General features: G+C 37.2%; 1 protein-coding gene across 2 annotated transcripts in view; it reads left to right on the forward strand.

Moving 5' to 3' along the window:
* Positions 1-27,666, forward strand: part of LOC137401654 (cyclic nucleotide-binding domain-containing protein 2-like) — a 67,353-nt gene that overhangs the window by 34,105 nt on the left and 5,582 nt on the right. The window contains exons 4-10 of one of the 2 annotated variants that reach the window (XM_068088106.1): positions 5,014-5,165; positions 12,049-12,126; positions 12,274-12,458; positions 14,498-14,661; positions 18,249-18,440; positions 22,206-22,355; positions 26,297-26,383. In XM_068088106.1, coding sequence (XP_067944207.1) covers positions 5,014-5,165; positions 12,049-12,126; positions 12,274-12,458; positions 14,498-14,661; positions 18,249-18,440; positions 22,206-22,355; positions 26,297-26,383 — 1,008 coding nt within the window. The remainder of the gene's footprint in view (positions 1-5,013; positions 5,166-12,048; positions 12,127-12,273; positions 12,459-14,497; positions 14,662-18,248; positions 18,441-22,205; positions 22,356-26,296; positions 26,384-27,666) is intronic. The other variant, XM_068088107.1, reaches the window with a different exon arrangement.

Below are 27,666 nucleotides of genomic sequence, written 5' to 3' on the forward strand. Positions count from 1 at the left end.
ATCCAATTACGTCTGTTTTTCATTATGTTTCGAGTCTTTTTGTATGATTTAATTCTAAGGATGCTAGTTTGCCCTCATCACTTGAATGAGTTTGACAATGAAAACCTTTGGGCAAGTTGGCAAAAAGTTGCAACCGTCTCAACAAACTGAACAAGTTTATCGAGTACATTGTAACCATCACAGCTATATATAAAAGGTCTTGAAATAATTCAACTTGGTAGGGGAGATTTGGTATTTGGATCAGTATTTACGGCCTTTGATATTTAGTACTCGGAGGCAATTCTCAATAAAAACCTCAGTTGTGAACAGTATAGGAGGCATTACCAATCATACTTCATATTAAATCAAGTTGTCTGCCCAGTAAATGTTTTACAAGTGCTAGTCTTTGTTACTCTCACCTTTTTTCTGTTATGAAAAGATCTGGCCCGAAAACAATGCTAAGACTATTTTTGAAGACAAACTTTGCAGCTACTTCACACGTGTATAGGATAAAGGATGAAGGATCTACTTCTTCTAGTCATATGTTCATTAACTCGGAGTTATCCTCCACTTGTCGCTTTTGATAATATGCAACCGACAGTCTTTACTCCATTGAACTTAAAACCCCTGGAATGGCAATCACGTGACTTTTACGTTGATAATAATACGTAACGTGTGCGCCATATTGGAGAGCTAATCGAATGCTATTTCCGTTTGTAAACAAACGGTGAAAAATGACAGAAATATACATGTTGAATAGTTATTTTCCAGCTGGGTGTTAATGAAAGCTACTCCAACACAACGTTTAGAGTGCCCTGATAGAAGAAAACCTATTTATAACATATGGAGTAGGATATATCAAATGATAAGTAGATGCATAATAGATTTTCATGGACCATGTTACTCATACAAACTGTTGTATTACAAATGCATAAACCCAGCAAATGATATATTCAGGCAAATAACAACTGTTCCATTATATTAAAATTCATATTACATATGCATAAATGCATATGGAAAAACTTAGCACATGAAGTGTTTCGATAAAAACAACACATAGGTATGTTGCCAAAACAGAAACTGTTTTCAAGATTTAAGTGATAATAGCTTATGAATGTATGATATGTATAATACAGTATCTGTAAAAGATGGAATGAACTACTGCAACAACTAAACAGAAATTAAAAACCGCTGTAATAGAGAATAATCAAAATAATGCAAACAAGGAAATGCAGGAATTAGTGTAATCAGATGATTAAACCTATACATAACTGAGTAAAAGGAGATTTGTATAGAAGTGGATATTGAGCCAATGTGCATCAGTTTCTTAGAACTAAATTAGATTAGGAATAACAGCACAACAACAGTTGCAGATGAATATTACAGTGATTATATTGTTACTGGCCTTTAAAAAGTACTACTTTAGTATTGTATGCCACAAAGATGCACCTTGCAGTTTGAGTGTAGGATTTTAGCATAATGATGCTGTCGGAGATCATAAAACGACTCAAGAAGGTTTTTCATCAATGACGCAGTGGTTGGATATGCCATCTGCCATATCCGTAAAGTGTTTCCTAAAGCATAACACATCACTAGACCTTACACTACTGATAAAATACACCACACAATGGAGTGGATCTGGCTTTGTATGAATACGAAAGTATTGATCCTGCAACTAGCAGGATCCTGATGACATCGTCTGATGGACGCACCAATCCTCCATTGTTTTGTAGCTTGAGTAGAGTATAGAGATGTCGGTACTGGATGTTTGACTTTGTCGTAACCAGCAACTGACGGCCAATGTCACGACAGCACTTTAGTTAGCTTTTGCACTATGTAGCCAGCTATATAGACTATACTGTTACCTATAACAGAAATTTGACATCTGAAATCATTGAGTTCCACAAACTGATCAACTTCTGAAGTAGCCTGTATGATGAGAATCTCGTTTTGAGCAGTAACATTACCTGTCTTACTAGCATCTGATTCTGCACCACATTTGATGATAAGTTTGCGAAAGGTAGCCTTTAACTGAGTAACAGTAGGATTATTATTCCAACCCCCTAAACAAAAGCATCAATTATAACAATTACATAAAATCAACAAAAATGAATGTCTTATTCACTTAATATAGTACCCTTAATAAACAACAATACAACTAATAAAATAAATGAAAATAAAACAGCTCAAAATGCTACCATATCGCTATGTAAAATGAAAATGTAGCAATTTTCACTGGAAGTCATTCACACCCATCTTAGGCATAAAGCTTAATGGTTGACTTGCAATAAAATTCACATTACCGTTATTTGATATGAAAATATTCACCATGTCTTACCCTGTTGTGTTGTAGGCAGGGTTGTTAAAAATCGATGATTTTTTGAAATCAAAAAATCAATTTCTATTGTTTTATTTGATTTTTTTATTTAAATCGATTTTTTTGATTCTTTGTTCCAACAAGATGTTTTGTGTTCTAAATTGAAAGTTATTGCTATCAATTTGGAATTTATGACTTGCAGGAGTATTATGTAGTTTTATTACAACAGCTAGGAAATGAAAAAAACATTAACACAGGTAACATTTGATCAAAAGGACAGCATAATTTATGCGTTGGACATTAAATCCCAGAAACGAAGATGAAGAATCACAGAGAACAGATCACACAACTGCTAAGCTGCAGACATATTCATAGGCACTTGCTGTGGCAGCTGTCACTGTTTTGGGTGCTGTTTGAGGTTTCTAAATTTTTTTTAGATATAGCTACTTTAAGTTGAGCAACCTTGCAGCACTGCGCTTGACAATATGGTTTTAAATTCAATAATTGAAAAGTATCATTCAACATTGAAAAATATTACCTTTAAATGGCTTCAGTCGAACGTTTTAACCTGCTGTCAAAACATGGATCATTGAAATGTTCGTTGCAGATAAGTGCTCAAGGATCAGGCTTATTCACTCTTCTGCGGTTGCGATACCATTGTAAATAACGAGAGTTCTCTGTTGGTTTTTTTGGAAATCTAAAAATTAAAATGAAACTGTAGTAGTTAGTTAGCAACAGTAGTAATAACAATAGTATTATTACTCTTATCTCCTTACTGCTAGCTAGATCCAGGTACAACAATAAATAATATTATAAGCACGACAAACACTTCCTTTAAATATAAATATTTAGAAATAACCTAATGGGTTGTAGTTCCAAAATATTAATATAAAAAAAATTCAAAATTTAAATAATAAAAAACCTTCGTTCTGAAGGAAGAACATTTCACTCACTAGCTTATAAATTTATCTAGTCACCGACAAAATTCAGTCAAACTCGTACACTCAGTAGTGACACTGATCGACTCTCACTCACCCAGTGACTAGTGTAGTAGAACTAACTAGTGGCAGTACTAACTAGTAGTAGCACAACTAGTAGTAGTCGTAAACCTGAGCAATAGTAATAGAACTAGTAGTAGAAGTGACTCACTTGTGAAATGTCATGCCTTTTCCTTTAAAAGTCCATTCTTGCGGTTTTTGCAGTTCATGGAATAGCAATAGCACTGTGCACCTACACCCTTATCTCTCGTACATAAATTATTAGTAGCAATCTCAGTAGTCTGTTCCTTTGATTGAGCGGTGTATTCGTGACCTTCCATAGCTGTTAAATCTAAAATTAGATTTCTTTCTCACATTGAACACAATGAAATTAACTTGAACATTAACTGATAATGGCGTCGACCGGATTTCCGTACTCGCGAATGACCTCTTGCCATTCCAGGGGTTTTAAGTTCAATGCTTTACTCTGTTGATGATTCCCGAATAGATCCAATAAAATATGTAGTATAATTTAATGTATATGATAAAGTATATAGTAATATATCATGTGTATATAAAATAATACAATATAATAATATATACTATATTTATGTTAATATATAGTGTATTCCGATATAAGTGTGTGATGATGCATATCTTTAATGTAAAGCAAGCTTTCAGTTGTCTTGGTTTAAGAACATTAAAGATGAACATTTTTCTATGATTTGCAGTTGTTTTTAATGTTTGAGTCGATCTGACTGCCAGGATGGTTCAAGATTAAAACCGACAAAAATTGATCGCCGTTCAGACGCTCAAACAAAGAATACGTGTGAAATGGCATCACTGATAGTTATCGTTGCTATTGTTAATATCGGCTATGGCGTTGAAGCTGCAGCGTTATGTGCCTCTATTCTGTCGGTCTCTTTGCAACTATAGAAGTCATAATCGCACTTGCACTCTGAACGTGTCAACCATGGTTATAGGCTTGTTCATGCTATACCGCCGTTTATCAGCGTTTTTCTTTCAGTGTTCGTCATCGATTATGTGAACCATGGACAGATGGCATCGACGAAGCAACGCGGACACGCTGGGAAAGATTGCAGCTGTCAAACTTTTCCGACATTTTGCCGAGCATCAATGACCGCCTTTCAAGTTTGAACCATTTTTGCGATAGTAATTCGCGGTCACGAATAGCGTGATTTATTCATATCCGCTTATGCTAGTCGCTGCGGTACTAGTATTTAATTCCAGCGCATGGAAACAAAGAGGTTTTTTCACAAAAAATTAAAAAGAGAAATGGGAACACTGTCACAGAGTATTTCTTGATGCAAATGGGATGAGTTTGGGAACATGGTTATCATCGACTATCACGTAAGTATTGTGGAATCAACACCGAGATACGGCGATATAGTGTGAACCAGCTTTGAGTTTTATCGATTTTAATCTTGAAGCATCCTGGTTGCCAGATCACTTCAAGCATAAAAAACAATCGCGGATGATAAAAATACTGAAATTTTTCGATAAAATTAATTAAAATTTGGTGTGAGTTCATCTGAAAACAATTTATTAGTCTCTTGGGATGATATTCGACGAAGCGTTGCTATGATTGGCTTATTCGGTGTAGATGGGTTGACTCAGTTATTGTGTGACCAAACTCTACATAGGAAATGGGATAACACCCTTAACCTACTCCAGCAGTAATTAGCAGCATTTGGTTTACATTGAAATTGTTTTTTGCAGGAGATGGAGTTGCTCCATCATTCGAGCAGGCAATGCACCGCTGTTAGCCAGACTCCGATGACCCTTCTGACGGTTGGCAGAGAAACCTTTTTCAAAATTTTTATGTCATCGCAAGGAGAGAACAGTCTGCCAGACCACATTAAGTTTCTCAGGTTAGCTTTTCCCGTCTAGTTTGCTCCTTAAACCATAAACTGAATTATCAATTATACTGTCTTCTAGAATGTGTTGAGACATTTACCGAGTTAAATCCCAGTTTTAGGAGCTTCGATTTTTAGGCATTGTCTTTCTTGTATAATCAAATTTAACTTAGTGAGCAAAGGCTAATTAACTCTATCACGATTTAGCCAATTTGAAGTAGTCAGTTGTGTCATCAGTCTCATAGAGCAGACTTTTCCATATAAATATTCTCGTTGTCCGACTGCGAATCGCCATGTCAGCTGGTCTTATTGTAAGTTTTAATCACTTGCTGACACATCTCAGTTTGTCTTTTATTGTCACAACATAACCTCATTGCTTTGACTATAATCTGTCCTTAGAGAATATTGGGAAGGAAATGTCACATATGTCCTTGTTAAAACAGCTTTTTAAGCTAACCAGTTGAGGCATATACCATGCTTTTTTCCTTTCTTGAAGCTTGGAGACGGCTAAATTGCTCTATGAGAATTCTAGATTCACCACAAACATACACTCCACACATACACTCTCTTAATGTTTCCTGATACTAATGGCGGTAGTTGGTTACGCTTTAAATTACCAAATATTCAATTTATAAGAGGGTTGGCAGACCTTTTACAAATATCCTGCTATTTGAATAATCTATTTACAAGCCTCTCTTTTATGACTTCAACTTTGTAGGTTTTTGTTAGCAGAATATTCTAGACTGATAAACATGGATAATAAAAGACATCTAGCATGGATAATAAAAGACATCTAGCATGGATAATAAAAGACATCTAGCATGGATAATAAAAGACATCTAGCATGGATAATAAAAGACATCTAGCATGAATAATAAAAGACATCTAGCATGGATAATAAAAGACATCTAGCATGGATAATAAAAGACATCTAGCATGGATAATAAAAGACATCTAGCATGGATAATAAAAGACATCTAGCATGGATAATAAAAGACATCTAGCATGGATAATAAAAGACATCTAGCATGGATAATAAAAGACATCTAGCATGGATAATAAAAGCTTTAATTTGGTCGTTCAAGCATAGTGGATTATTTAAGCGATATGATTGGAGGAGCTTTCAATTAATAGCGCTGTGTGTATGCTAATAGCTATATTTACAGAACCTTGACAGCTCTTAGACTCATCGTTGCTTAGGTTTATCGGATCAAGTAAAACCTAAATGTACTATTCACTGTGGAATATATAATCACTGTATAGTAATACAGAGATTAATTCGTACTGTATAGAATTCCCTGGTGTTACATGCCATGAATTTTTGTCGTATTTTTCTTCTTCGTAGCAGGTAAATGGCTTCAAACGTCCCTTATTTAATTCTTCGAAGCGATTCAAACCTTCAATTCAAGGGGGTATTTTTGAAAACATCGTATCAACAACGAAGTGCTGCGTATGATGTAAACATCAATATTCATATTATTGCATAAATCTGCGATCAGAGGTTGCATTTTCATCGTCTTCATTGGTGATGTCGTTACAGCATTCTTACGCAGCTCTGTTTTCAACGCACGTGTTTTAAAAGTAATATCTCCGAAATGAAAAATATTAACTCCTAATTTGAAAGAAAATTTTTCCACCTGTATTGACATTTGACGTTGGAAGAAAATGTAGAGATTTACTAGTTAGTTAAGATTAGGCTTCACAGTCTTGTATTCATTCAAACAGTTAAATACAGAGAGAGCAGGAAACAGTAAAGTAAAAGAGGTTTGCACAGATAAAAACAAGAGTATTATAGGGAGTTGCCCCTCCATTGATTAACATGAGGAAACAACTTCCAACTGTAAACATGATATGATTTCTATAAAAAACTACATAAATAATACTCCTACATAGTTTTTACAATTAGCAGAGGAAAATAATTGATACACGTAACCAACGAGTGAATTATTATTGTCAATGAACGAGTAGTTTACGGAGCTCTTCAAATCGGGGTCGAGCGAGCGGTTTTGTGAAAATGTCAGCTATGTTTTTCTCAGTCGGGCAATAAGAAGTTACTATGACACCGTTTGTGATAGCTTCTCTACAGTAGTGATACTTTATGTCAATGTGTTTAGTTCGTTTCGTGTTTGAACCTGAGTTTGCTATTGTGATAGTTGACTGGTTGTCAACATAGACATTAATCGCTGGAGTCGGGCAGTTGGTGACAATGTCGTATAGCTGACGAAGCCATGTGGCCTCCCTTGCAGCATCATACAGCGCTACATATTCTGCTTCGGCGGTAGATACGGCAACAATACTCTGCGATTTACTGAACCAGCTAACAGGTGTACCGCCGTGCATGAATACTAATCCGGAGGTTGAGTGTCGGTTATCACAATTGTCCGCCCAACTAGCATCTGTATACCCGAACAGTTCACCAATGTTATGTTTTTCAATGTGAAGACAGATGTCTATACTGCCTTTGAGATATTGGAGTACTCGTTTTACAGCTGTCATGTGCGTTTCGGTTGGTGATGAGTTGTACCTAGATAACACTCCCACCGCATGAGATATATCAGGGCGAGTAGCAGATGCCGCATACAAAAGGCTACCTACCATCGATTGGTACACACATGCATTTGCTAGCTTACTATCATCGTCTTTCATAAACTTCACATCGGTAGCCATTGGGGTAGAAACAGAGTTAGCATTTTCCATTCCATATTTGCGTAGAACTTGCTCGATATAATGTTTTTGATTTGGCGTGATGGCGGTTTCACTTTGGTGGATGGAAATTCCCAGACAGTAGTGCAAACTTCCAAGATCTTTCATCTGATACTCTGAGGCTAACGCTTGTTTAATCTTGCTCATCTCACATTCAGTATCTGACATAATAATTAGGTCATCGACGTATACAGCAATGATGGTTTTCACTTCACATATTTTGCGTACATACACACAATGATCAGCATTTGAATTACTGAAACCAAGAGATTTGAGAAAGTTATCTAACACAATGTTCCAACACCTAGGAGACTGCTTTAAACCGTACAACGACTTACTGAGCTTACAGACTAGGTGTTCTTTTCCTGTCTTCTCAAAGTCTGGTGGCTGACACATATAAATTTTTTCCTCGAGTTTGCCATTTAAAAATGCCGTCACAACGTCCATCTGGTGCACTAGCATACCTCGATCTACGGCCTGAGCAAGTGCAGCTCTGAGAGATGAGTGTCGAACTACTGGAGAGTATGTTTCATCATAATCGATGCCAGCCTTTTGCGCATATCCTTTCGCTACAAGGCGAGCTTTGAAACGATCGACTTGACCATCGGCATTGTACTTCGCCTTAAATACCCATTTGCATCCAATTGATTTACGTTGTGAAGGCAGCTCTACGAGTGTCCATGTTTCATTGCTCATGAGAGCATCATACTCCTTCTCAGCTGCAGCTAACCATTCATCTCGCTGCTCACACTTTTCTACTTCAATAAGGTTCAATGGTTCGACAATCTCACTAACATGACAAGCGGTGTCTATACCTAGGCGCTGTGGTGATTTGCGAGGGCGGTCAGATCGGGGAAGTTGAGTTGTGTCAGCACTGCAAATATTTACTGTTACAGTAGCAGGGTTGTCCACCCTTGGACTTGCGGCTGGGATACACGATTCATCTTTGATACCCAACTGTTGTTCATTGAACATAACATCCCTTCTCACAACCACAGAATTAGATTGATGGTCGTACAAGCGATAACCTTTAGACCTTACACTATAGCCCACAAATGTCATGGATTCAGCTTTGTCGTCAAGCTTTCTACGAATAGCGTCTGGTATGTGCGCATATGCCATGCAGCCGAATACTCGAAGGTGATCTATATCAGGTTTCTCACCATACCATATCTGATAAGGTGTTGTAGGTGCTTTGTGTGTGCGAGTTGGAATTCTGTTCCTTAAATAAACAGCGGTGGCAACAGCTTCAGCCCATAGAGATTTGGGAAGATTTGCATTTATGATCATAGCACGAGCAGATTCACATACCGTTCTGTTATAACGTTCAGCCACACCATTTTGCTCTGGAGTATGTCTAACAGTTAGTTCATGACGGATACCTTGGGACTTTAGATGGTTTTCGAATTCTGTAGAGATATACTCGCCACCTCGATCAGAGCGTATTGAGTGGATTGATTTTCCGGTTTGGTTGGTTACTAAAGCCGCAAACTCACAGAATCTAGAAAATACATCAGACTTATCTCGTATAAAAAATGTATGGGTATATCTACTGAAATCATCGATAAAAGCAACAAAGTATTTACTACCTCCTATGGATTGTGTTTGCATAGGACCACACACATCTGTGTGTACAAGTTCAAGGAGACGCGTGGACTTGATGTCGCTATTGGGCTTAAAGGGTTTTCTCGACATTTTTCCTTTTACACATGGTTCACACAAACCTAGTTTTACACCAGAGAGATTAGCGCCACTCACCAGTTGTTCCCTGTCCATACGATGTATAGCGGCTTCATGAACATGACCAAGGCGTTGATGCCATAGCTCACCGCTGTGAGAAGTGATGTGCACACTGTCATTTGAAGTTTCTATATCCAGGTAATACAGTTTATCTATGAGTGTTCCTCGGCCACATACTTGTTTTCGTTGGTTTTTAATCCAACATCGACTATGTCCAAATTGAATAATCAAGCCCTTAGAGGCTACAGCGCGAACAGAGAACAGGTTTGTGCTTAGGTCAGGTATGTACAGAACATCATATAACACAGCTTTGCGATTCACTCTACGACCTAACTGCATTGATACTTTAATGTTACCTATTCCAATGGCGTCTACAGAGCTTCCATCAGCTACTTCTACTTTATGAGGTTTGTCAAATTGAGTGAACTCGCTGAACAAGCTTTTATAAGGAGTCATGTGCTTTGTAGCGCCTGAATCTATCAGCCAGCGTTGATTAATTTTATCGGTGGAGTCACTACCCGTACCAGCCAAAAAGGCTGACTCACCCGTGTCAGGATAGTTATCTGCTGCATGCTTAGCTTGGTGTGGAACATCTTTGAGTTCTGCATTTTTTCTCTCTCCGTTTCGCTCTCTACAGAAACGTTGAACGTGGCCAATTTTATTACAGTACCAGCAGGTAACCCGGCGTCTAATTTGCGGTCTAGTAGCCAAGAGAGCAGTATCAGGGTTGGCGACAGCATTTCTTTCACTAGAGGCTGATACAGAGCTATGTTCTTTTCGTTTCTGCTCTTCGTTTAAAAGAGTTTGTTGAACAAATTCTAGCGATGGCGTATCTTTCTGCGTTTCGAGAGCAGTAACTACAGATGAATAACTCTCCGGAAGAGAGCCTAGAAGAGTTACAACTTGGTCCTCTTCAGCAATAGGTGATTTGATAGCAACTAGCCGATTCGTGAGATCTTTCATATTCTTTAGATGACCTTCAATTGATGCGCTCTCAGACATTACTGAGCGAAAGTAGCGCTTCTTCAAGAACATTTTATTAGCTAGAGTGTCTCTCTCAAAATGTTTAGACAGTTTGTCCCATGCCTCCTTGGCCGTTTCACATTCAGTTATAAGGTAGAGCAACTCATCGCCAACCGCAAGCACAATATGAGATAATGCCTTGCTCGAGTTCTTATTATAGGTAGCTTTCACAGCCCCATCAGCTGTGCTTGCCGGAGCAACTGTAGTTCCATCAATATATACAAATAGCTCCTCAGCAATCAGCAGATGCTTAATCTTGAACTTCCATGTGGCATAGTTGCTGCTAGAAAGTTTGTCTACTCTCCATTTATCGTCCATAATGATCACAGATGACTAATCTAACTAGTTACACAGTACATATAACGTTCCTGGGCCCATAACCTGTAGAAATTTACTAGTTCGTTAAGATTAGGCTCTCACAGTCTTGTATTCATTCAAACAGTTAAATACAGAGAGAGCAGGAAACAGTAAAGTAAAAGAGGTTTGCACAGATAAAAACAAGAGTATTATAGGGAGTTGCCCCTCCATTGAATAACATGAGGAAACAACTTCAAACTGTAAACATGATATGATTTCTATAAAAAACTACATAAACAATAGAAAATTTGCGCCTCGCTGTAGCTAAAGGCGTAACAGGCTAATATAGAAGATGCGTAGCTGTGCGACAATTTCTTCGTAGCATGTAAACTCATCAGCTACGAACAATTGGGAGTTGTGTGACCACTCCTGTTTATAATGTAAATATGTCCTTCTCATTATTGCGATCAAAACCAGGACTTCGAAGCTCAAAAACTCGTAGCATGTAACACTAGGAATTAATAACTTTTTAGCCTGTTTTCTGCCTCTTGCAAAAATTAGCTTCAAGTGTTCCCATAAAAACACTTTTTTATAGTCAGTCTCTATGACACAAATTTGAGCAATAATAGTTTATCCTAGTAGAAGATTAATAAAATGTAGCTATCGACTGACCCTGTGACAGCAAATGTCGAATGTAATTAGGTCGATGCATTGGTTCAGATATGTTTTTATGGAAAGATCACATCAAGAAAATATTGTTAAAGAAAGATGGTTGACCCTGTAATACCGATTATATACATTGCCAATAATAATAATAATAATAATGGTCATATCATAAAGAAGCAATAGTAATTTAAATCTTTTTGTCAATTTGATTAAATTTTTTGATAACAAAATCTTTTTGCAATTGTTGAAGCGAAAAAATAAAAATCGCAACAAAGACTCATATTTACAAAATTCTGGCGTCAACTTGGCCTACCTCGACCCCGCTCTGGCACAGTCATTACAGTTAACGCTTTCTCAGTGATCAACATTTTTAAATGTTTGGGAGCTTATGTAAGCAGTCAGTCTGATAAATATAGAAATTAACTTAATTTTGTTCTTGGACAATGGCTAATGGTCAGTCCTGTTTTAGCTCTCTGGAAATGCTGAAAGGCTTCCCTCCTCATCTATTTGTGGAAAACCGAGAGAAGTGCCTTTTACATTTCTTCAGGTAAACCCTTTGCAGGTTTTAATAGATCATTTCAATAGAACTCCCACCAAAGAATAACTTTGTTTTGAAATGGTTATACTATTACTTTGTATTTTTCAATGTATTTCATAGTTGACTTTACAAGATAACAGATAAAGTTATTTTTAGACGAGGAGCAATCATTGTGAAAGATAGCCTTGAGTCTGAATGGCTATATTTCATAAAGTCGGGCACTTGTCAGGTTTTGAAAGAGCTTAAGGGTCTAGAACCAACAAAACGAAACAAACCAACCGTTACCAGGATTCCAACAGATTATTCCCGATGTCTTCCTAAACTTGGCACTGGTGCCCAAGGTAAGGCTTACCATGATCAGTATAGGCTTTGATGATAGACTGAGAGGTTTGAGACAACCTCCAAGGACAATTCTGTCTAATTTAATAGCGTAAAACACATTTTTTCGGTGAACAGAAATAAAGACCGGACTAGGCTATAATTTCTCTTATCACTTTGACTAACTTACAAATACTAGTAGACATAAGATTTGAAAAACGGATTTGGAAACGACTATTTCGAATGTGTTGGTTTACTGGCTGTGACTTACAATGCTTTCGAATTCTCTGCGAGAAATGGGTACATTGCGTGGCTTTCAGATTCCTGTCACATGACCCTCACAATTACGCAACAGTTATACAATATTTACATGACGGGCATGACGCGTGAGTTTAAGTCAATCCGCAAGAGATCCTCATCAGGGAAACAGCAGAAATGTGCAAGTTAAACGAGTTTTGCTATTCGCCAATCTTTATCGAATGATGGAATTGGCACTTGCGATGACGCGTATTAAAATATCGCGCAGACTACTCCATTACAAGCAGTTTTACACTTCAGTCAAAGATTTGTCATTTTTATTTCGATTTTAGCTTTGGTTCCGAATGCGCTAATTCTCCTGAATGCTGCTACACGTGACAAGACTGCGTCGCTACAACAATTAGCGACGCAGTCTAGTCATTTTATTAAAGCGCTGAAATTAAATGTGCCAATGTCCATAGAAACACTTAATTCTCATGGTAACTCAAATTGCGTGTGCGCACAACTCCAAATCTGCATCATGCATGTCATGGGAACATAGTAATAGCATGTTTATCAGTGATCAGAAGACATGACATTACGATATGAACTAGTTGGAGAGACATTGTTTTGAGTGGGTCAGCATATGGCTGTCGATTCAGTCAATTAAGCTCTGTGACTGCATAAATATAGTTATACATCAATTAGTAGTAGGATTTGTATGGAATTTCTTATTATTATACAGTATGTGTAATGATTGCAACATACGTAGTTGTTTAAATATAGAGTGTTGGTTTGTTAAACCCTTCACATAGCTATGTACATGACCGAAATTTGATTGATTTTCTAAAAGAATTAATAAAATTCAAGATTTCTATATTATTTCTTAGTTTCGTCTATTGAGCGATCTTTTTAATCCCACAGTACCCAGGCTAAGTAGAGTATTCAACTCAATTTACATAATTTACGCACTTACATTTTATATACATGTACAACAAAAATTGAATTGCTATACTATCATAATTTACAACATGACATCATCACACTATCTACTTGGCTATTATGTTTTCAGGTTCATAGTTCTGGTGTCCCTAACAAGATACTTCAAATTGGAAAGGAATTGAATTAAAGTGTCCCCCAGGTCACATGACCTGTTGTAAACCAATCAAATTTGGTATCATTGCGTAGCTAAAAATAACTTTCTGGCCTAACCGGAAATTTTCCGTTCAAATGCATATTTATGGTAGGGCAACTCTACAAAACTGCTGTTATATATATATGTCAGATGGTGTAACTTTCACGTCGTCTCTTTTCCTGTAGTGAATAATGTTGAACTAATTACTGTGGCAGTAACGCAAATGTTGTGTCAAGGTCAAGACTGACAATAGATGACTTAACTTCGTTCGTCTGGGTGTTTTAAGTCGTATAATCGCCTTGCGGCATTATGCTACTTTTTGGTACAATTGAGGCGTTATTTTTGGGCCGATTTTTTCTTTGAGTAAATTTTTACAGTATTGATCATTTAAGTCGCATCTTTATTAATACTGCTTTTTGCTGGAACGATGCCATTCCATGGTATATTTTAGTGATCTAACGTATTGACCTTATATCGATAACAATTAGTGTCACAGTCTACGGCACACAGATCATTAAAATACAAACCGAATGAAGTAAAACCTGGTAATGGGCTTTTCCAAGTTATTCTCTGCTAAGTAGAAAACCATAATGTCTTCTTCAGCAAAAGCCTGATTTCTGGAAATACGGCATTTGTTTATATATCAATTTTGTTCGATTAAAATTTTTCCAATTTCATTCTCTATTTTAGCTTCAAAAACAGTGAGCGGGTTGAAATGTTTGGCTCCTCCGATGGCCAAGACTCCTCGGCAGCGACTTCAGTCGTTAAAGAGCAAGTCTCCGACGATTCCAAGTAGCAACTTTCTCGAAGGAGACTTCCTTTCCAAAGAGGACGACCATCTTCCACTTCTAATGGTGATTACCATTAGTTAACATATTTTGTCAGGTGACCCGCATTGTCTGTGTTTTATAAACATCAGGAGTGCCTTTACTGTCATTTCATGGAGGGGACGGTAGATAGACCTGAAGCTATAGCAACGCATTTCTCCGAAAGTTGATGGGTGCACTCAATACTAGCGCACTGTGTCTGTTAGCTGTTAACAGTTGCCATTGTTACTCTAGCACCTGGGTGTATAGCGAGCTGTTGTTGTTGCGCCTGCAATTTGGCAGTAGCTGCCTATACCACTCAGATTGTTTCGATTTAAGTCTGTCCAAAAGTCAGGCCTATTACTGATACAGAGAACTTTGTTTTAGACAACGCTGTGTTTCGCTGACCTTCACAGTGCAAGTGTTCATATTATTTATGTTAACTCTACATGAATCACCGCTTGAATTAAGTTGCATTTGTTTTCGCTCGAAGCATGCTAAATCAAGATTTTTGGCCAAAAATATCGACACGTTGAATCAATAAATTACTTTGTATGAAATGCTAACTAAATCTAACAGAAACACTTGTAAGGCCATTCTCAGTTTGTTGGTTTTTACAGTGGTAATTGTATTTATTTGTTTTATTTGCTTTTGTTATTGCTATGACATACTTTTTAGTAAGTAACAGCATTATTTTGTACTTGATTCAGTATTGTTTCAAATCAGGTGTTTTAATGTTAATTTCTTCATTTAGTAGTTGAGGGCTTAGTAATTTAGGTAGTAACTTGAATAAATTCAAGTTATTTTACTGACTGCCAGCAACATCGACCTTTCATTTCTGCTGCAGGGAGGATGTGTTCTCGACATCAGTGCAGCAGATGCTACTGTATCATAAACTTCCTTTTTGTGTAAATAATTTATGTAAAATTTATGTTTCATATACATATATATGAGAATCTCAAAGTCTGTCATTCGGTCTTTCCAGCTCTTGATGAATAGTATCTAACAGTGAAAAATCCGTATCGCAGAGGATTTGATCTAGGAACCTTCTGTTCATAGGCTATTCACTAACTCTTGGAGCTACGCAAGATGCAGTGGATTCTTTGGGCGATATGAGTCGTTATGTTGGTTAAAATACGAATAGCACTCTGCGATATGGAGCATTGTCACTAAAGCTTGCTCTCACAGATTTTATTAGTAAGTTTAGGATAAGGATACTAGCCTACTCGAATGAGCCATTGGCAACTAAATTACCTGCCACTGCTTATAAGCTGTTTTTAACACCTGTGCAACGCCGGGCATTCGGCTAGTTACGTACTATTTATTGTAGTTATTCTGTATTATTAAATCTTAGTTTGTTTCTATTTTAAGGTCCAAGGAATGAGTTTGGGACAATCTGGAATGTATTAAGCAATTTACATGTATTTTGCGCTTTGCATAATGTACAATCCGTATGACTTAGACATTCTCAGACCAGATTACAGTGTTTACGTTGTAGGGTCTTCTCCTGTATCTATTATATTTTATTTTAGACTAGCTGCATTACCCGCCTACAGTAACAGATTCACGGGCAGCATAAGGTTTATTGAGAGTTGGCTTTCATACTGTAAAACAGCGCCAAATATGCAGTTACATCTCCCTCTCTCCATCTCTCCCTCTTTCCCGTCTCTCCCCTCTCTCTCTCTCCCCTCTCTCTCTCTCCCCTCTCTCTCTCCCCTCTCTCTCTCCCCTCTCTCTCTCCCCTCTCTCCCTCCCTCTTCCCCCTCTCTCTCTCCCCCTCTCTCTCTCCCCCCTCTCCTCCTCGCTCTCCCTCTCTCTCCCCTTCTCTCCCCCCTCTCCCTCTCTCTCCCTTTCTCTCCCTCTCTCTCTCTCTCCCCTGTCCTCCTCGCTCTCTCCCTCTCTCTCTCCCCCTCTCCCCCCCTCTCCCCCCTTATATAGTAGATAGAGAACAGCGTTTTTCTAGTGGTTGCAAGAAACAACCTTCACATGACCTTCCCGGTACACGTCGGCAGTAAATATTAATTAGATGTAATTTACTACTCATTAATTTATTTAAAGAGTAGTAAATTTTATTTAATTCACTACTAATATTTACTACTAATTTAATTTTACTACTTATTCATATTAATTAAGTTTGCTTCGCACGATCGAATCGAAAAAAAAGACCGCCATATAATTTATTTATACTAGAGATGCCCCGATTCTAAATTCACCAGCCGATTCAGATACCGATCCGATATACCGATCCTAATTGAAAAATAATCCGATTCAGATACCGATTCAGATCTTTTGTGTTGCATAGATAGTTCTTCATTTTATTATGCAAATACAAACATAATGCAAAGAAAACATGAATATTCTTGTATGTATTTGTTTGCATTTATGGAAAAAATATATATACATATTCACGTACTGACATACCGTGCATGTAGTAACAAAACAGTCCATGTTTCTTGTAATTTGTAAATAAAGGTAATTACTGTTAGTAGTGCAGTTCTATCTGTGATAACGAAGTCCCTCTTCTATTGTTGGATGAACTGCTGTGCCTGTACAAGTTTAGAGCAAATCAATGTTTCTTTTAATTACCGTTAGTGATTCAATTATCTCAGTAAGACGTCTCTTTCTTCCATCATTATCAATGTAGCCAAGAGTACTGAAGGGGGATTGACTTGCCACAGATGTTGGAGGACAGGCTACATACCGATACGCCACTGGGGTTACCGTTTTTTGTACAATACAAACGATCCATTGTATCGTCAGGATCAAGAGAGTGATAGATAACTTTATGTGTCGACTGTTTAAATTACTTTCGTAATGCTAGTAAATAGAAATATTACACTGCGTTCTTGCCTCCCATTTTTGTTATCTTGTTCGTGATTGCCTGCAATAAATCCTATCGCTGTAATTGGGAAATACCACACTTTTTGTTTACGTTCTGGCTAAAAAGTTTCCTTCGCTGTGTTGATCAGGCTATAGACATGAAATAAATTGCGTGGCAGGCCTGAAATTCATTAAGTAAAAGTGAGAAGCTTACAGTTGATGATGCTTTTTTATTAGTATAGCAAGCTAAAATACAGTTTTCTGCTAAATGGTTGATCTGTAAAAAGTATCGGAAGGTTCAGATTTTTTAAGAAAAGATCGGCCGATACCGATTCAGATACTTGACACCCATATCGGCACCGATTCCGTTACCAAAATCGGGGCAACTCTAATTTATACTGCTCATATTTGGGAGTTATCGGTGACTCAATATATCGAGAAGACAACTCATACTATTAGCACATCAGTATTTATCGTCCATCCCTACGATGAATAGCAGGTTACCTATTATAATAGAGGCGTGTACTAACCGGAGATTTTCGTTAATGCGCCCTAGCGGTGAAAAAAAACACAGAATAGACACGCCCTTATATAAAAGTAGCGGCTAATAGTCCGAAAAGTACGGTACTCTATAAAGCAGACAGACAGATAGAAAGATAGATAGACAGATAGATAGACAGACAGACAACGATTGCCGTTTATATAGTAGATGTACTAACTGGACTTAATGTTGTATTACCATGTACATTTTAGTTCAGATGTACCTTTAACAACAACTCTAGTCATAAGTTTCTTAACAGAAATTCCTTTATTAGATGGAAAAGAAGCTCGAAACAGACAAAGAATTTAGAGAGAGTTACCAAGCTAAGATGGCCGGTCTCGATGTACCATTGGAGAACACAACTCCTCATCGCACGGCTGCTAGAAACAGCAAAATGGATGTCGGTTATACGAAGAGCAAATATAACGCGCTTACAGTCATTAAGAACAAGAAGAAGCAACTGGCAGTAAGCAGATAGCCTGTGATTCTAAACTTTCTGTTTGTAGTACAGTCATACCTTAACATACGAGCTTAATGTGTTCTGGTGCTGAGCTCGTATGTCAATATGTTCGTATCTGAATGCAGTATTTCTTATATAAAATAACTAGGTACAAATTATTCGATAACCCCTATATTATTAAAAAACTACCTAAAACAGTCTATTAGGATGAAAAGATGTGTTTTGAATTGTTGTAATTGAGTACCTACCCTCACAAAGTAACGAATACTCATTTAGTTGTTGTGTTCAGCAATAAAATGTGACTTTACTATGTGCGGTTAGTGTTGTACGCTATGACACTACATGCCAAAACGATATATTGGCCCTGTGAGCTATCGATATCGTTCTGTGTCGAAACTTTGGAGTTGAGCTCTCTCGATATAGATTATTGTGGTGTTTCACCAAAAACAGAAATACAAGGGTGTATATACAAATACAAGGGTGTATATACAAATAAAAGGGTAAATATACAAATATACAAGGGTGAATATAATTGTGTCCTAATACAAAGAAATTAGGAGTTGTCCTTTCTCTCTAACTTTATTTAAGAAACTTTTATGAAACGTTTTCTACCTCGCCGGTCCGTTTCTAGAGGATTCTCAAAGAGAAAGGAAATCCGCGGGCTCGTGAATAAGTTTTAAGGAACTAGCACTGTGCCAATATTGAGTCACAAAAGCCGGCGATAATCGATGTTGATTATGCCAATTAAACACAGATATTTATCGTCTTGACATAATATGGATACATTGATATACCCGATTACGAAATCGACCTACAAAACACCCCAAAGTGATATCGTCCCACACAAAATCGACACTTATCGTGCAATATTGTTTTATCGTGCAGCAAAACGTACGGTACTGAGTGGAGTTCTTACTTTCTAGACTGACATAGTCGCTACCGGTGGTGTGAGAGAGACTTGACAACAACGTGTTCGGTACACTAGACTTTTGTAACGTCGCGTAACATAAAGGATTTTTGCTTTCTAAACACACGCTTGTAGCTAAAAAGTCTTTCCTAAACCTAACTTTGATTTTTCTTTCTTTTCATTTTTTATTATTTGTTTCCAGCTTGGCGCTTTTTGCCTCGCTTTCACTATAACCTTTTGCCGATCTTTTTCACATTTTTTGGAACTATTTTGATGAGAACGATCGAGCGATGCTGTTCTTAAAACAGGCTATTTCGTACTTGACCATTTAATGACCATCAAGAAACGGCTCGTATCTCAACGATTTTTCATATCTCAAGGCAGAAACTTGCTCGACATTTGGATTCTATCTCAATTTTCTCATATGCTTGGTACTCTTATGTTGAGGTATGACTGTAGTTGTACTTCGGTTTTGATAGCAAAGGTGTGCTTATAAAACAGTAGTTAATAGAACATGGCATTTTTAATACAAGAAAACTGTATTAAAACGTAATATTTTAAGGCGTTCCAGTGGTTCTCTATGTTGGTCCAATAAGAAACATCACAAAAAATCTTCACTTGTTTTAAACAAACTGTACAATAGATCCTAATAGACGACCAGCCAACTCAGATCCTCAAAATGAACCTTTCTAATTTGCCTTGAAACATTGCTGAAATATTCTATCCAATAGCATTGCATGGATGCCTGAAGTTTGTATGAGACGTATGAATGCAGCAACATCACACCACTACTGGCCCATGCCCGCCCGACTTTTTTCTCATAAAGCGAAGAAAAAAAGTTTGGCACGATTATTCTAGGGATTTGAAGAGGCTGATTAGTGCAGTTAGAGTATCAGTCTATAAAGCTGCGCGCCAGGCTCAAGCCCATTGTAAATTTCGAGACTAAAGATATGTTATCTGGTGTATGCATTTTAATCATGTCCTGTTGTATAAAGTCTTGTCCTCGAAGTTAATAGACTAAAATGATGTTTTACTGCTAAAACTTAACTAATTTTACAAAATGGCAGCTTGTTCAGACTGTTAACTGCATCTGAGTTAACGAAACCTTGTAGAGTCAATCATGAACTCAGTTAATATCTACAGCCCAGTTTTTAATGTAAAATTCGAGCAGATACCTTTCTCGACATTTAGCTTAAGAGCGATTTTTCTCAAAAACTATAAATTTTGTAAGTAAAAATACAGAAAAGCTTGTAGCGATTAAATTTGGCTTGCGAGATTAGTTTTTAGTATACAAAGATGCAATGACTGCCAATGAGCCGTCTTATTGGTCAAGAACTGGCTCGTATTTATTTCCTGCCGGGCGACAGTTGTTTCTCTTTATCAGGGATAGGCATTTTAATCATATATCTTTCATCTGATTTGCTCAATTGTTCAGGTGCTTCAAAAGGTAGCTCAGTTGATTAGGGGGATCAACGTGATAACCCGAATGTCAAGGGTTTTAGCCTCATGTCCACCAACATCTTAGTTGTCTCATTGATTGCATGTATAAAATTTTATGGTTGCATGAAAGTTGACGCATTTAAAAACTGCTAATTTAACGTGAAATATAAGGGTTTGATGCGCATACTGCACCTGATCATTTTTGATAAGCGATATTAATTCAATAGTCAGCTTTTATTAACGAGTTTGTGAGTCCACAATAAATGTTTTCCCAATGAAACTGATTCAACATAGAACGAATTGCAATGGAAATATGGTAATCTGTCCTCTTTGGACAGATTACTGTCCAATGAGGACATATTACCACATTTCCATTGGACAGTTGAGTACAGCTTACAGTGGAAATTGTAATCCGTCTAAAGAGAATCACTCAGTTCAACGAATTAAATATACATGGATTATTTATCGTTTGTCCGTTACGGAGGCTTATGAATGTAGAGCGGTGGTTATCACTCAAATGAACCCATGGTAATAAAAATGCTTGTAACAATTCTTTGTTTTAATTTCAATTATAAATTAGCTGGAAGGTCTGGGCAGTTATCATCCCCCTGTGTTTTATTATTCGAATTACATAAATAGTGTGTGTATGTAACTATAAGTTTATGTGAACATTAGAGAGCAGCCGCAGGTTAAAGGTCAAGGCCGGAGGTCAAGGCCGGAGTCTCAAAGAGGTCTTATGAGACATCAGAAAGCTCATTCTTTAAGAAATTTTTCCTGTTGTTGGTACATCTTGCTTTTCCCTTGGGAAACATGAGAAGTTATCATAGAATAGTAAAATAGTATCAAAAATTACTGTAAAATTTATATTTATTTTTGTAATGACGATTTTGGTTTATATGGGTGCATATGGTGTCTTACAATGCGCTTGTTTAATTTAGTTATCAAAATGAACTTAATTGGTAGATTTTATCAGAGAGTATTGATATCTTGCTATCATTTGTGATTGTTGTTGGTGTTTGAGGTGATCTGATTGCCAGCATGTTTGTCCATTAAAATCGATAAAACTGCATCGTGCTTAAAACGCTAAAAGGCTGTTATCGGCTATTGTGTTCAAGTTAATGCGTTACGTGTCTCTATTCTGTCTGTTTCTTTTTAAATATAGACATCATAATCACATTTTCACTTGATCTGAGCCTTTTTAAATCATGATCAAGTTTTGTCGATTTTAATCATGAAACATCCTGGCAGTCAGATCTACTCAAACATCATCAACAATCACAAATGATAGACAAATACTGACACTTTTTGACATCTTTTATAAAAATTTTGTGTCAGTTCATCTTTAATGAGTTTTAAAAGTAGCCCATCCTATGTTGATCCAACTTTCGATATACGGCAGTTAATATGTCTCTGTATTGCTACAGCCTCTCTCTCCACCCCCTTATGCTGTGGAGACGGGCAGAAAAACAAAGGTTAAGTTCATTGAAGATATTGAAAATGTCTCACCTAAAGAAGATGACAATGGAAGTGCTCAACATTCTATCAGACCTCGGGCTACCTCGCTTTCATCAAAGGTAATCATTTTAACTTCCCATGCATGAATGAGATGGAGAGTTAGCAATTACTTTGCAGCATTAAGACTTGCTGTTGTTTCGAAGGTTTTCTTTCTTATTTATAAACCTAAAGTTGTGATTGAAGACTGCTATAGGGAACATGTCTCACCTGATGTTACAATACAGTGGACCCCCCCCCCCCCCCCCCCTTATACAACATTAATTTGTTCGGGTGTTGGCAATTTGTGGTGAAATGTCATATAAATATTGTAGTTAGATTCTTACAAAGATGTGGTCAGATAGGCGTGGGTGTTATAAATACCATACTTTTCGGACTATAAACCACACCCCTATATAAGCCGCATTTGCTTTATTTTCCCAAAAACCATAATAAAACAATACATATGCCGCACCTTTGTATAGGCCGCAGAACTCAGGACGTTGCTTTTTAATGCGGCAGCAACTTCGCTGTTTAAAACGGAACAGTGGCTAATGGCACTGTTTTGTATTAACCGACGCTTTGTATAACCTAGTGTCTAACGGAACAGTACCGTTAGGCATTGTTTCGTATATTCTTTCACCGCTAGAAGCGCACTAACCGGAGATTCTGGATGATGCACCCTAGCGGTGAAAGAAAACGCCACAGAATAGCCGCACCCTTATATAAACCGCATGGCTCAAATCGTCGGAAAAAAGTAATGGCTAATAGTCCGAAAAGTATGTCACATGCACACAACTTTCATCTAAAGTGTCACATGCGCTCAATTGTATTAGAGGTTGTGAGATGCTTGTGAACATTAAAGGTTGACTTGCAACAAAATTCACATTACAGTTATTTGGCATCAAAAGATTCACCATGTCTTACTCCGCTGTGTTGTAGGTGCAAAATATGTGGAAATATGTTTACAAACTCTTAAAAGTTCGAAAACGAACAGTTAATTGCCGCCATCACGAAACCGCCGTAAATTAGAATCTCTTTCCAAAACGGCTCAAATGTGACGCAGCTGTGGTAGATGGTTTCTGTTTACACATTCACGCAACCTCATTCGTTGAAATATTTTCACAAATATACTTCACGCATTCAATATAACCATGTCTATTGTTCTTACGCGTCTATTTAATCGTCATTGTAATGCTGTCACTTTTAGCACTGATATCTTATAACTTACCGTAAAAATTTGTTTAATTTTTTAACCTTAGCTCGAAGGAGTACATATCATTGTCTGATAAACATGATGAGCCTGTTGGCCACCTGTGTTAATCAAAAAATGCTGCAGAATTTATTCGCGAAGTATTGGGTCACATGATCAGATTACGACTAGACGATTAGACCAAGCCGAAAAAAAACTGTAAAGCAGCGAGCGTCTATATCTGATACAGCCTTTTCGATAAAACCCAAAGTGTTTGTCATAAACTAGTGCTACGAGAAGTTTTATATCGAGCCTTTTATTGGCCTCTCAATTTACGTGAGAACGTCACGTGACAAAACAATAACCAAATGTAATGACTACATCAGAGAAATAAACTGATTCCAATCTATGGCGGTTTCGTGATAGCTGCGATCAACTGTTCGTTTTTAAGCTTTTATGAGCTTGTAATCACATTATTACATATTTTGCACCTAAAACACAGCGGAGTAAGACATGATGAATCTTTTGATATCAAATAACTGTAATGTGAATTTTGTTGCAAGTCAACCTTCAAGTTGGGCCCAGTAACATTTTGTGAGTTTCCGTTGATAATTTTTATAAGATGTGCCAGCTTCTATTCACTGTGAAACTTGTGAGGATTTGCAAGCTCATTTGAAGCAACCCTTGTAATACAAGACGTTTGACTATTTTCGTATTGTCATTGTGATTACAGGCATGTTGATTCATCACTGCTCTTTGATTCCTTAGGCAGATCATTAAAAGCAAAATTTGTGGAACATGCGAACATTCGCCGACGCTGTTTTAGAGGAAATTAGGCTGATACCCTTTTGTTTAGGCTCACCATGTTTCCATGATACGCATTATTCACAAATTTGAGCTAGTTTGCAAGTTAATTGCAAGTTTTGCGATTCGCAAACCCTTATTGAATCCATATTGCTTGCGAATAATGGAAACAGCACTCGCAAATGATGCGCAATGAAATACAGCGGCAGCGATTCAATTTTAAACATTTTCAATGCTTCCATCGACCTTTCTCGATTAAATTTCACTTATATGTGTTACAAACATGCGCGTCGCTAATTATTACATTTTAGCATACAAGGCGCCAGTGTGCACATCATGCGAATATCCATATAAACACTGAATTCGCACGGTAACACAACTCTCACACATTTCCAAATCCGTATGATGCTCTTTATGCGGATCATGGAAACATACCCTAGGACACTTATATTTCGCTAGTATTTAGTTTCGTGAGTAGCTCACAGAGTAAAATTTCGAAGCAACTTAATTTCGCAGCTCTGATGAGTGCGAAAATATAGTGATGTGAAAATAAATGCAGTGGAACAAACATAATTAGATTCCTCAGGTTCAGTTCACCGATAAAAAAAAATTTCAAGTTGCGACTAGTTTGTAATTGTGAACCGCAGGTAGAATGATGTGGGCAAGGTCGATAATGCAATTTGATCGCTTGCTGCCATTTGTTTCTTGGACTATCAACAGGCCCGTTTTCACTGGGGCAGCTGGCCGGCTGAGCCGCCCCAACCTTTTGGGAATTTTTTACGGTAAATACAGTCCAACTCGGATAACTCGCCCTCAGATAAAATGTAACATTTCATCTCAAACACAAGGTTAACTCTAACGGATTCGTTTAGTCAGTTCCAACGTAATGATAAATTCCTTCAGATAACTCGACCTCAACATCATTTATTCGAAAAGTTATTTGCCCAACGGCCATGGACACGGTTTTTATCGCTGTAGAATATCACTTCATTCCAAGCCATAGAGACAAACATCAACTTCTAGTAGTTCTTAGGCATCATTATCATCATCATCAGAGGCAAAATATTTTTGTTAACGACTTTTATAAAGGTTTGCAGAAGATTAAGTTTTATCAAACACCCACTTGGCCATGTCCCATCGAAAGCGTAAAAGCCTCCGAATGAACTTAAAATAAAATCCGCAAAATTGATCTTTGCTAAAACGTTCAAAAGAAAAAGATGTTTCTTTCTGAGCGTTTTAACTGCGATCATGTTTTGCCTATTTTAATTTAAAAACGTCTCGTCAGTCACATCACTTAAAACGAAACAAATCTCAAAAAATTACAAGTTATTGAAGAGGTGTCAGTGGTGAATCCAAACCTTTCCAGAGCCATGCTGCTTGTGTAGTACTGCGAGTGTCAGTGTGTCTTATTTTCTTTCAACACACGGTGCTCACTGCATTGATTGATGTCCCCAGCAAACGATAACGCTACTAACCGCGTGTGCATTGACATCAAATTCCTATCATTATTAATCATTCTTAATGGGAAAATAATCATAATTAATTGCAAAATAATAACGTAATAAATTTTGACAGTCAAACTATTTTGTTGGTTTATATTTTAACGATGCTATAGTGGTCGTTAAAAAACTTTAAAAAAAATGTCGTTATAAAATTCCATTCTACAGTATCAATGAACAAAGCTATTTAGTTTCGCTTTTTCGCTCGTTTGTTATGATAGTTTAGTTTCACACATGAAACTTTCGCGAGAGGATGACACCGCGAAAACGCGAAAGTTAGGTGCCGCGAATACATAAGTGTCCTAGGGTAGTGATTATGATCTGTGAGATTGGGCTCTGTGTTGTGGTGCCTTGGGGTGTTATGCTCTGCCACGTTATGCTTATCTTCATTACGTAGTCAACTAGAATCAGGCAGGAAAGCAGTCAGTTCAGAGTTGAATAGTTTTTCATCGAAATACTTTTCATGCCCTCTACAGCCTCATAGCCACTGTCATATCGCTATGCCGTAACAGGTGTGATATTTCCACAGGAAGCTACGAATGGAAAAACTCATGTAAGGAGAGACCCAGCACCAGTCTACGTACAAGTGGATCTCCTTAAGCCCAGAGATGTTTTCGTGAGTTTCTTGTGCTGTCTATCTGATCTATTAGCTGCTTTTGCTTTCTTTAAAAATTGGCAACCCGATCACCAAACTGAACAAGTTTAATAATCATACATGAACTTACACAAAATTTTAAGATTTCGTCAAAAAGAATCGATATCTTTCTACCATTTGGTAATGTTTCATGTTTGAGGTGAACAGACTTTCGGGATGCTTCTAGATGAAAATCGACAACCCTTGATCGCCGATAAATTGCTCACGCTAAGCGAAACTGCGATTATGACGTCTTTAGTTACAAAGCTGCATACAGAATAAGGTTGGATAATGCTGTAACTTGAATGCAGTAGCTAATATCGACTGTAGCAATGATATTAACTAGTGATATCATTTTGCAAATATTTTTCTGAGCATTTTAATCGCATTTAAGTTTTGCGTATTTTAAACTTGAAACAACCTAGCAGTCAGATCACTTTCAAACATAAAAAACAATTGCAAATAATAGAAAAATACCAATATTTTCTGAAAAACTCTAGTAAAATTGCGTGTAAATTAATCTTTGATAGGTTGTAACTGTAACAGCTAGACATAGCAGGTCTTGAAAGAATTCAACTTGGTAAGGTAGATTTGGTATTTGGGTCAGTATTTACGGCCTTTGATATTTAGCACCCGGAGGCAATTTTCAATAAAAACCTCAGTTATGAACAGTATAGGAGGCATTACCAATCATACTTCATATTAACTGGAGTTGTCTGTCCAGTAAATATTTTACAAGCGCTAGTCTTTGTTACTATCACGCCTTGCTGCTATTACGAAGGGGACTGGACTACGTTTGACATTTTCTACTTGAAAACAACACTTTTTGAGTTTAAACTTTCCAACTACCTCACCAGTATGTATATCGAAACTTATTGGGCAAAACATTCATTTTGTGAGATTATCTTGTTTGGCAGACAAAGGTCACGCAAATAGATAATTTTTACACTTGTGAACTTTAGTTTTTGAACTTTAGTTAGTTCTCAAATACACTACGTTTCTCACATTTGGGGTTGTGGGAGTGGGAGTTGAGTTACTTCAGCAATCCAGCGTTCCAATGAACACCTGCACGATGCAGCCACGTTTAATGCGTTAAACCCCAGCACTGGACCCCATAGGTCAAGTATTAGCCTAATTAATGACTACAAATAGTTGCAGTCTTGTCACGCTAGCTTAGCAGCAATCATTCGGAACATTGGCCAGTCGGACAGCTGAAATCTAAAATATAACGACTCAAGTATGAAAATGTTTATAATGGAACAGTC

This window comes from Watersipora subatra, chromosome 8, assembly GCF_963576615.1.
Source record: "Watersipora subatra chromosome 8, tzWatSuba1.1, whole genome shotgun sequence".
NCBI classification, from domain to species: domain Eukaryota; kingdom Metazoa; phylum Bryozoa; class Gymnolaemata; order Cheilostomatida; family Watersiporidae; genus Watersipora; species Watersipora subatra.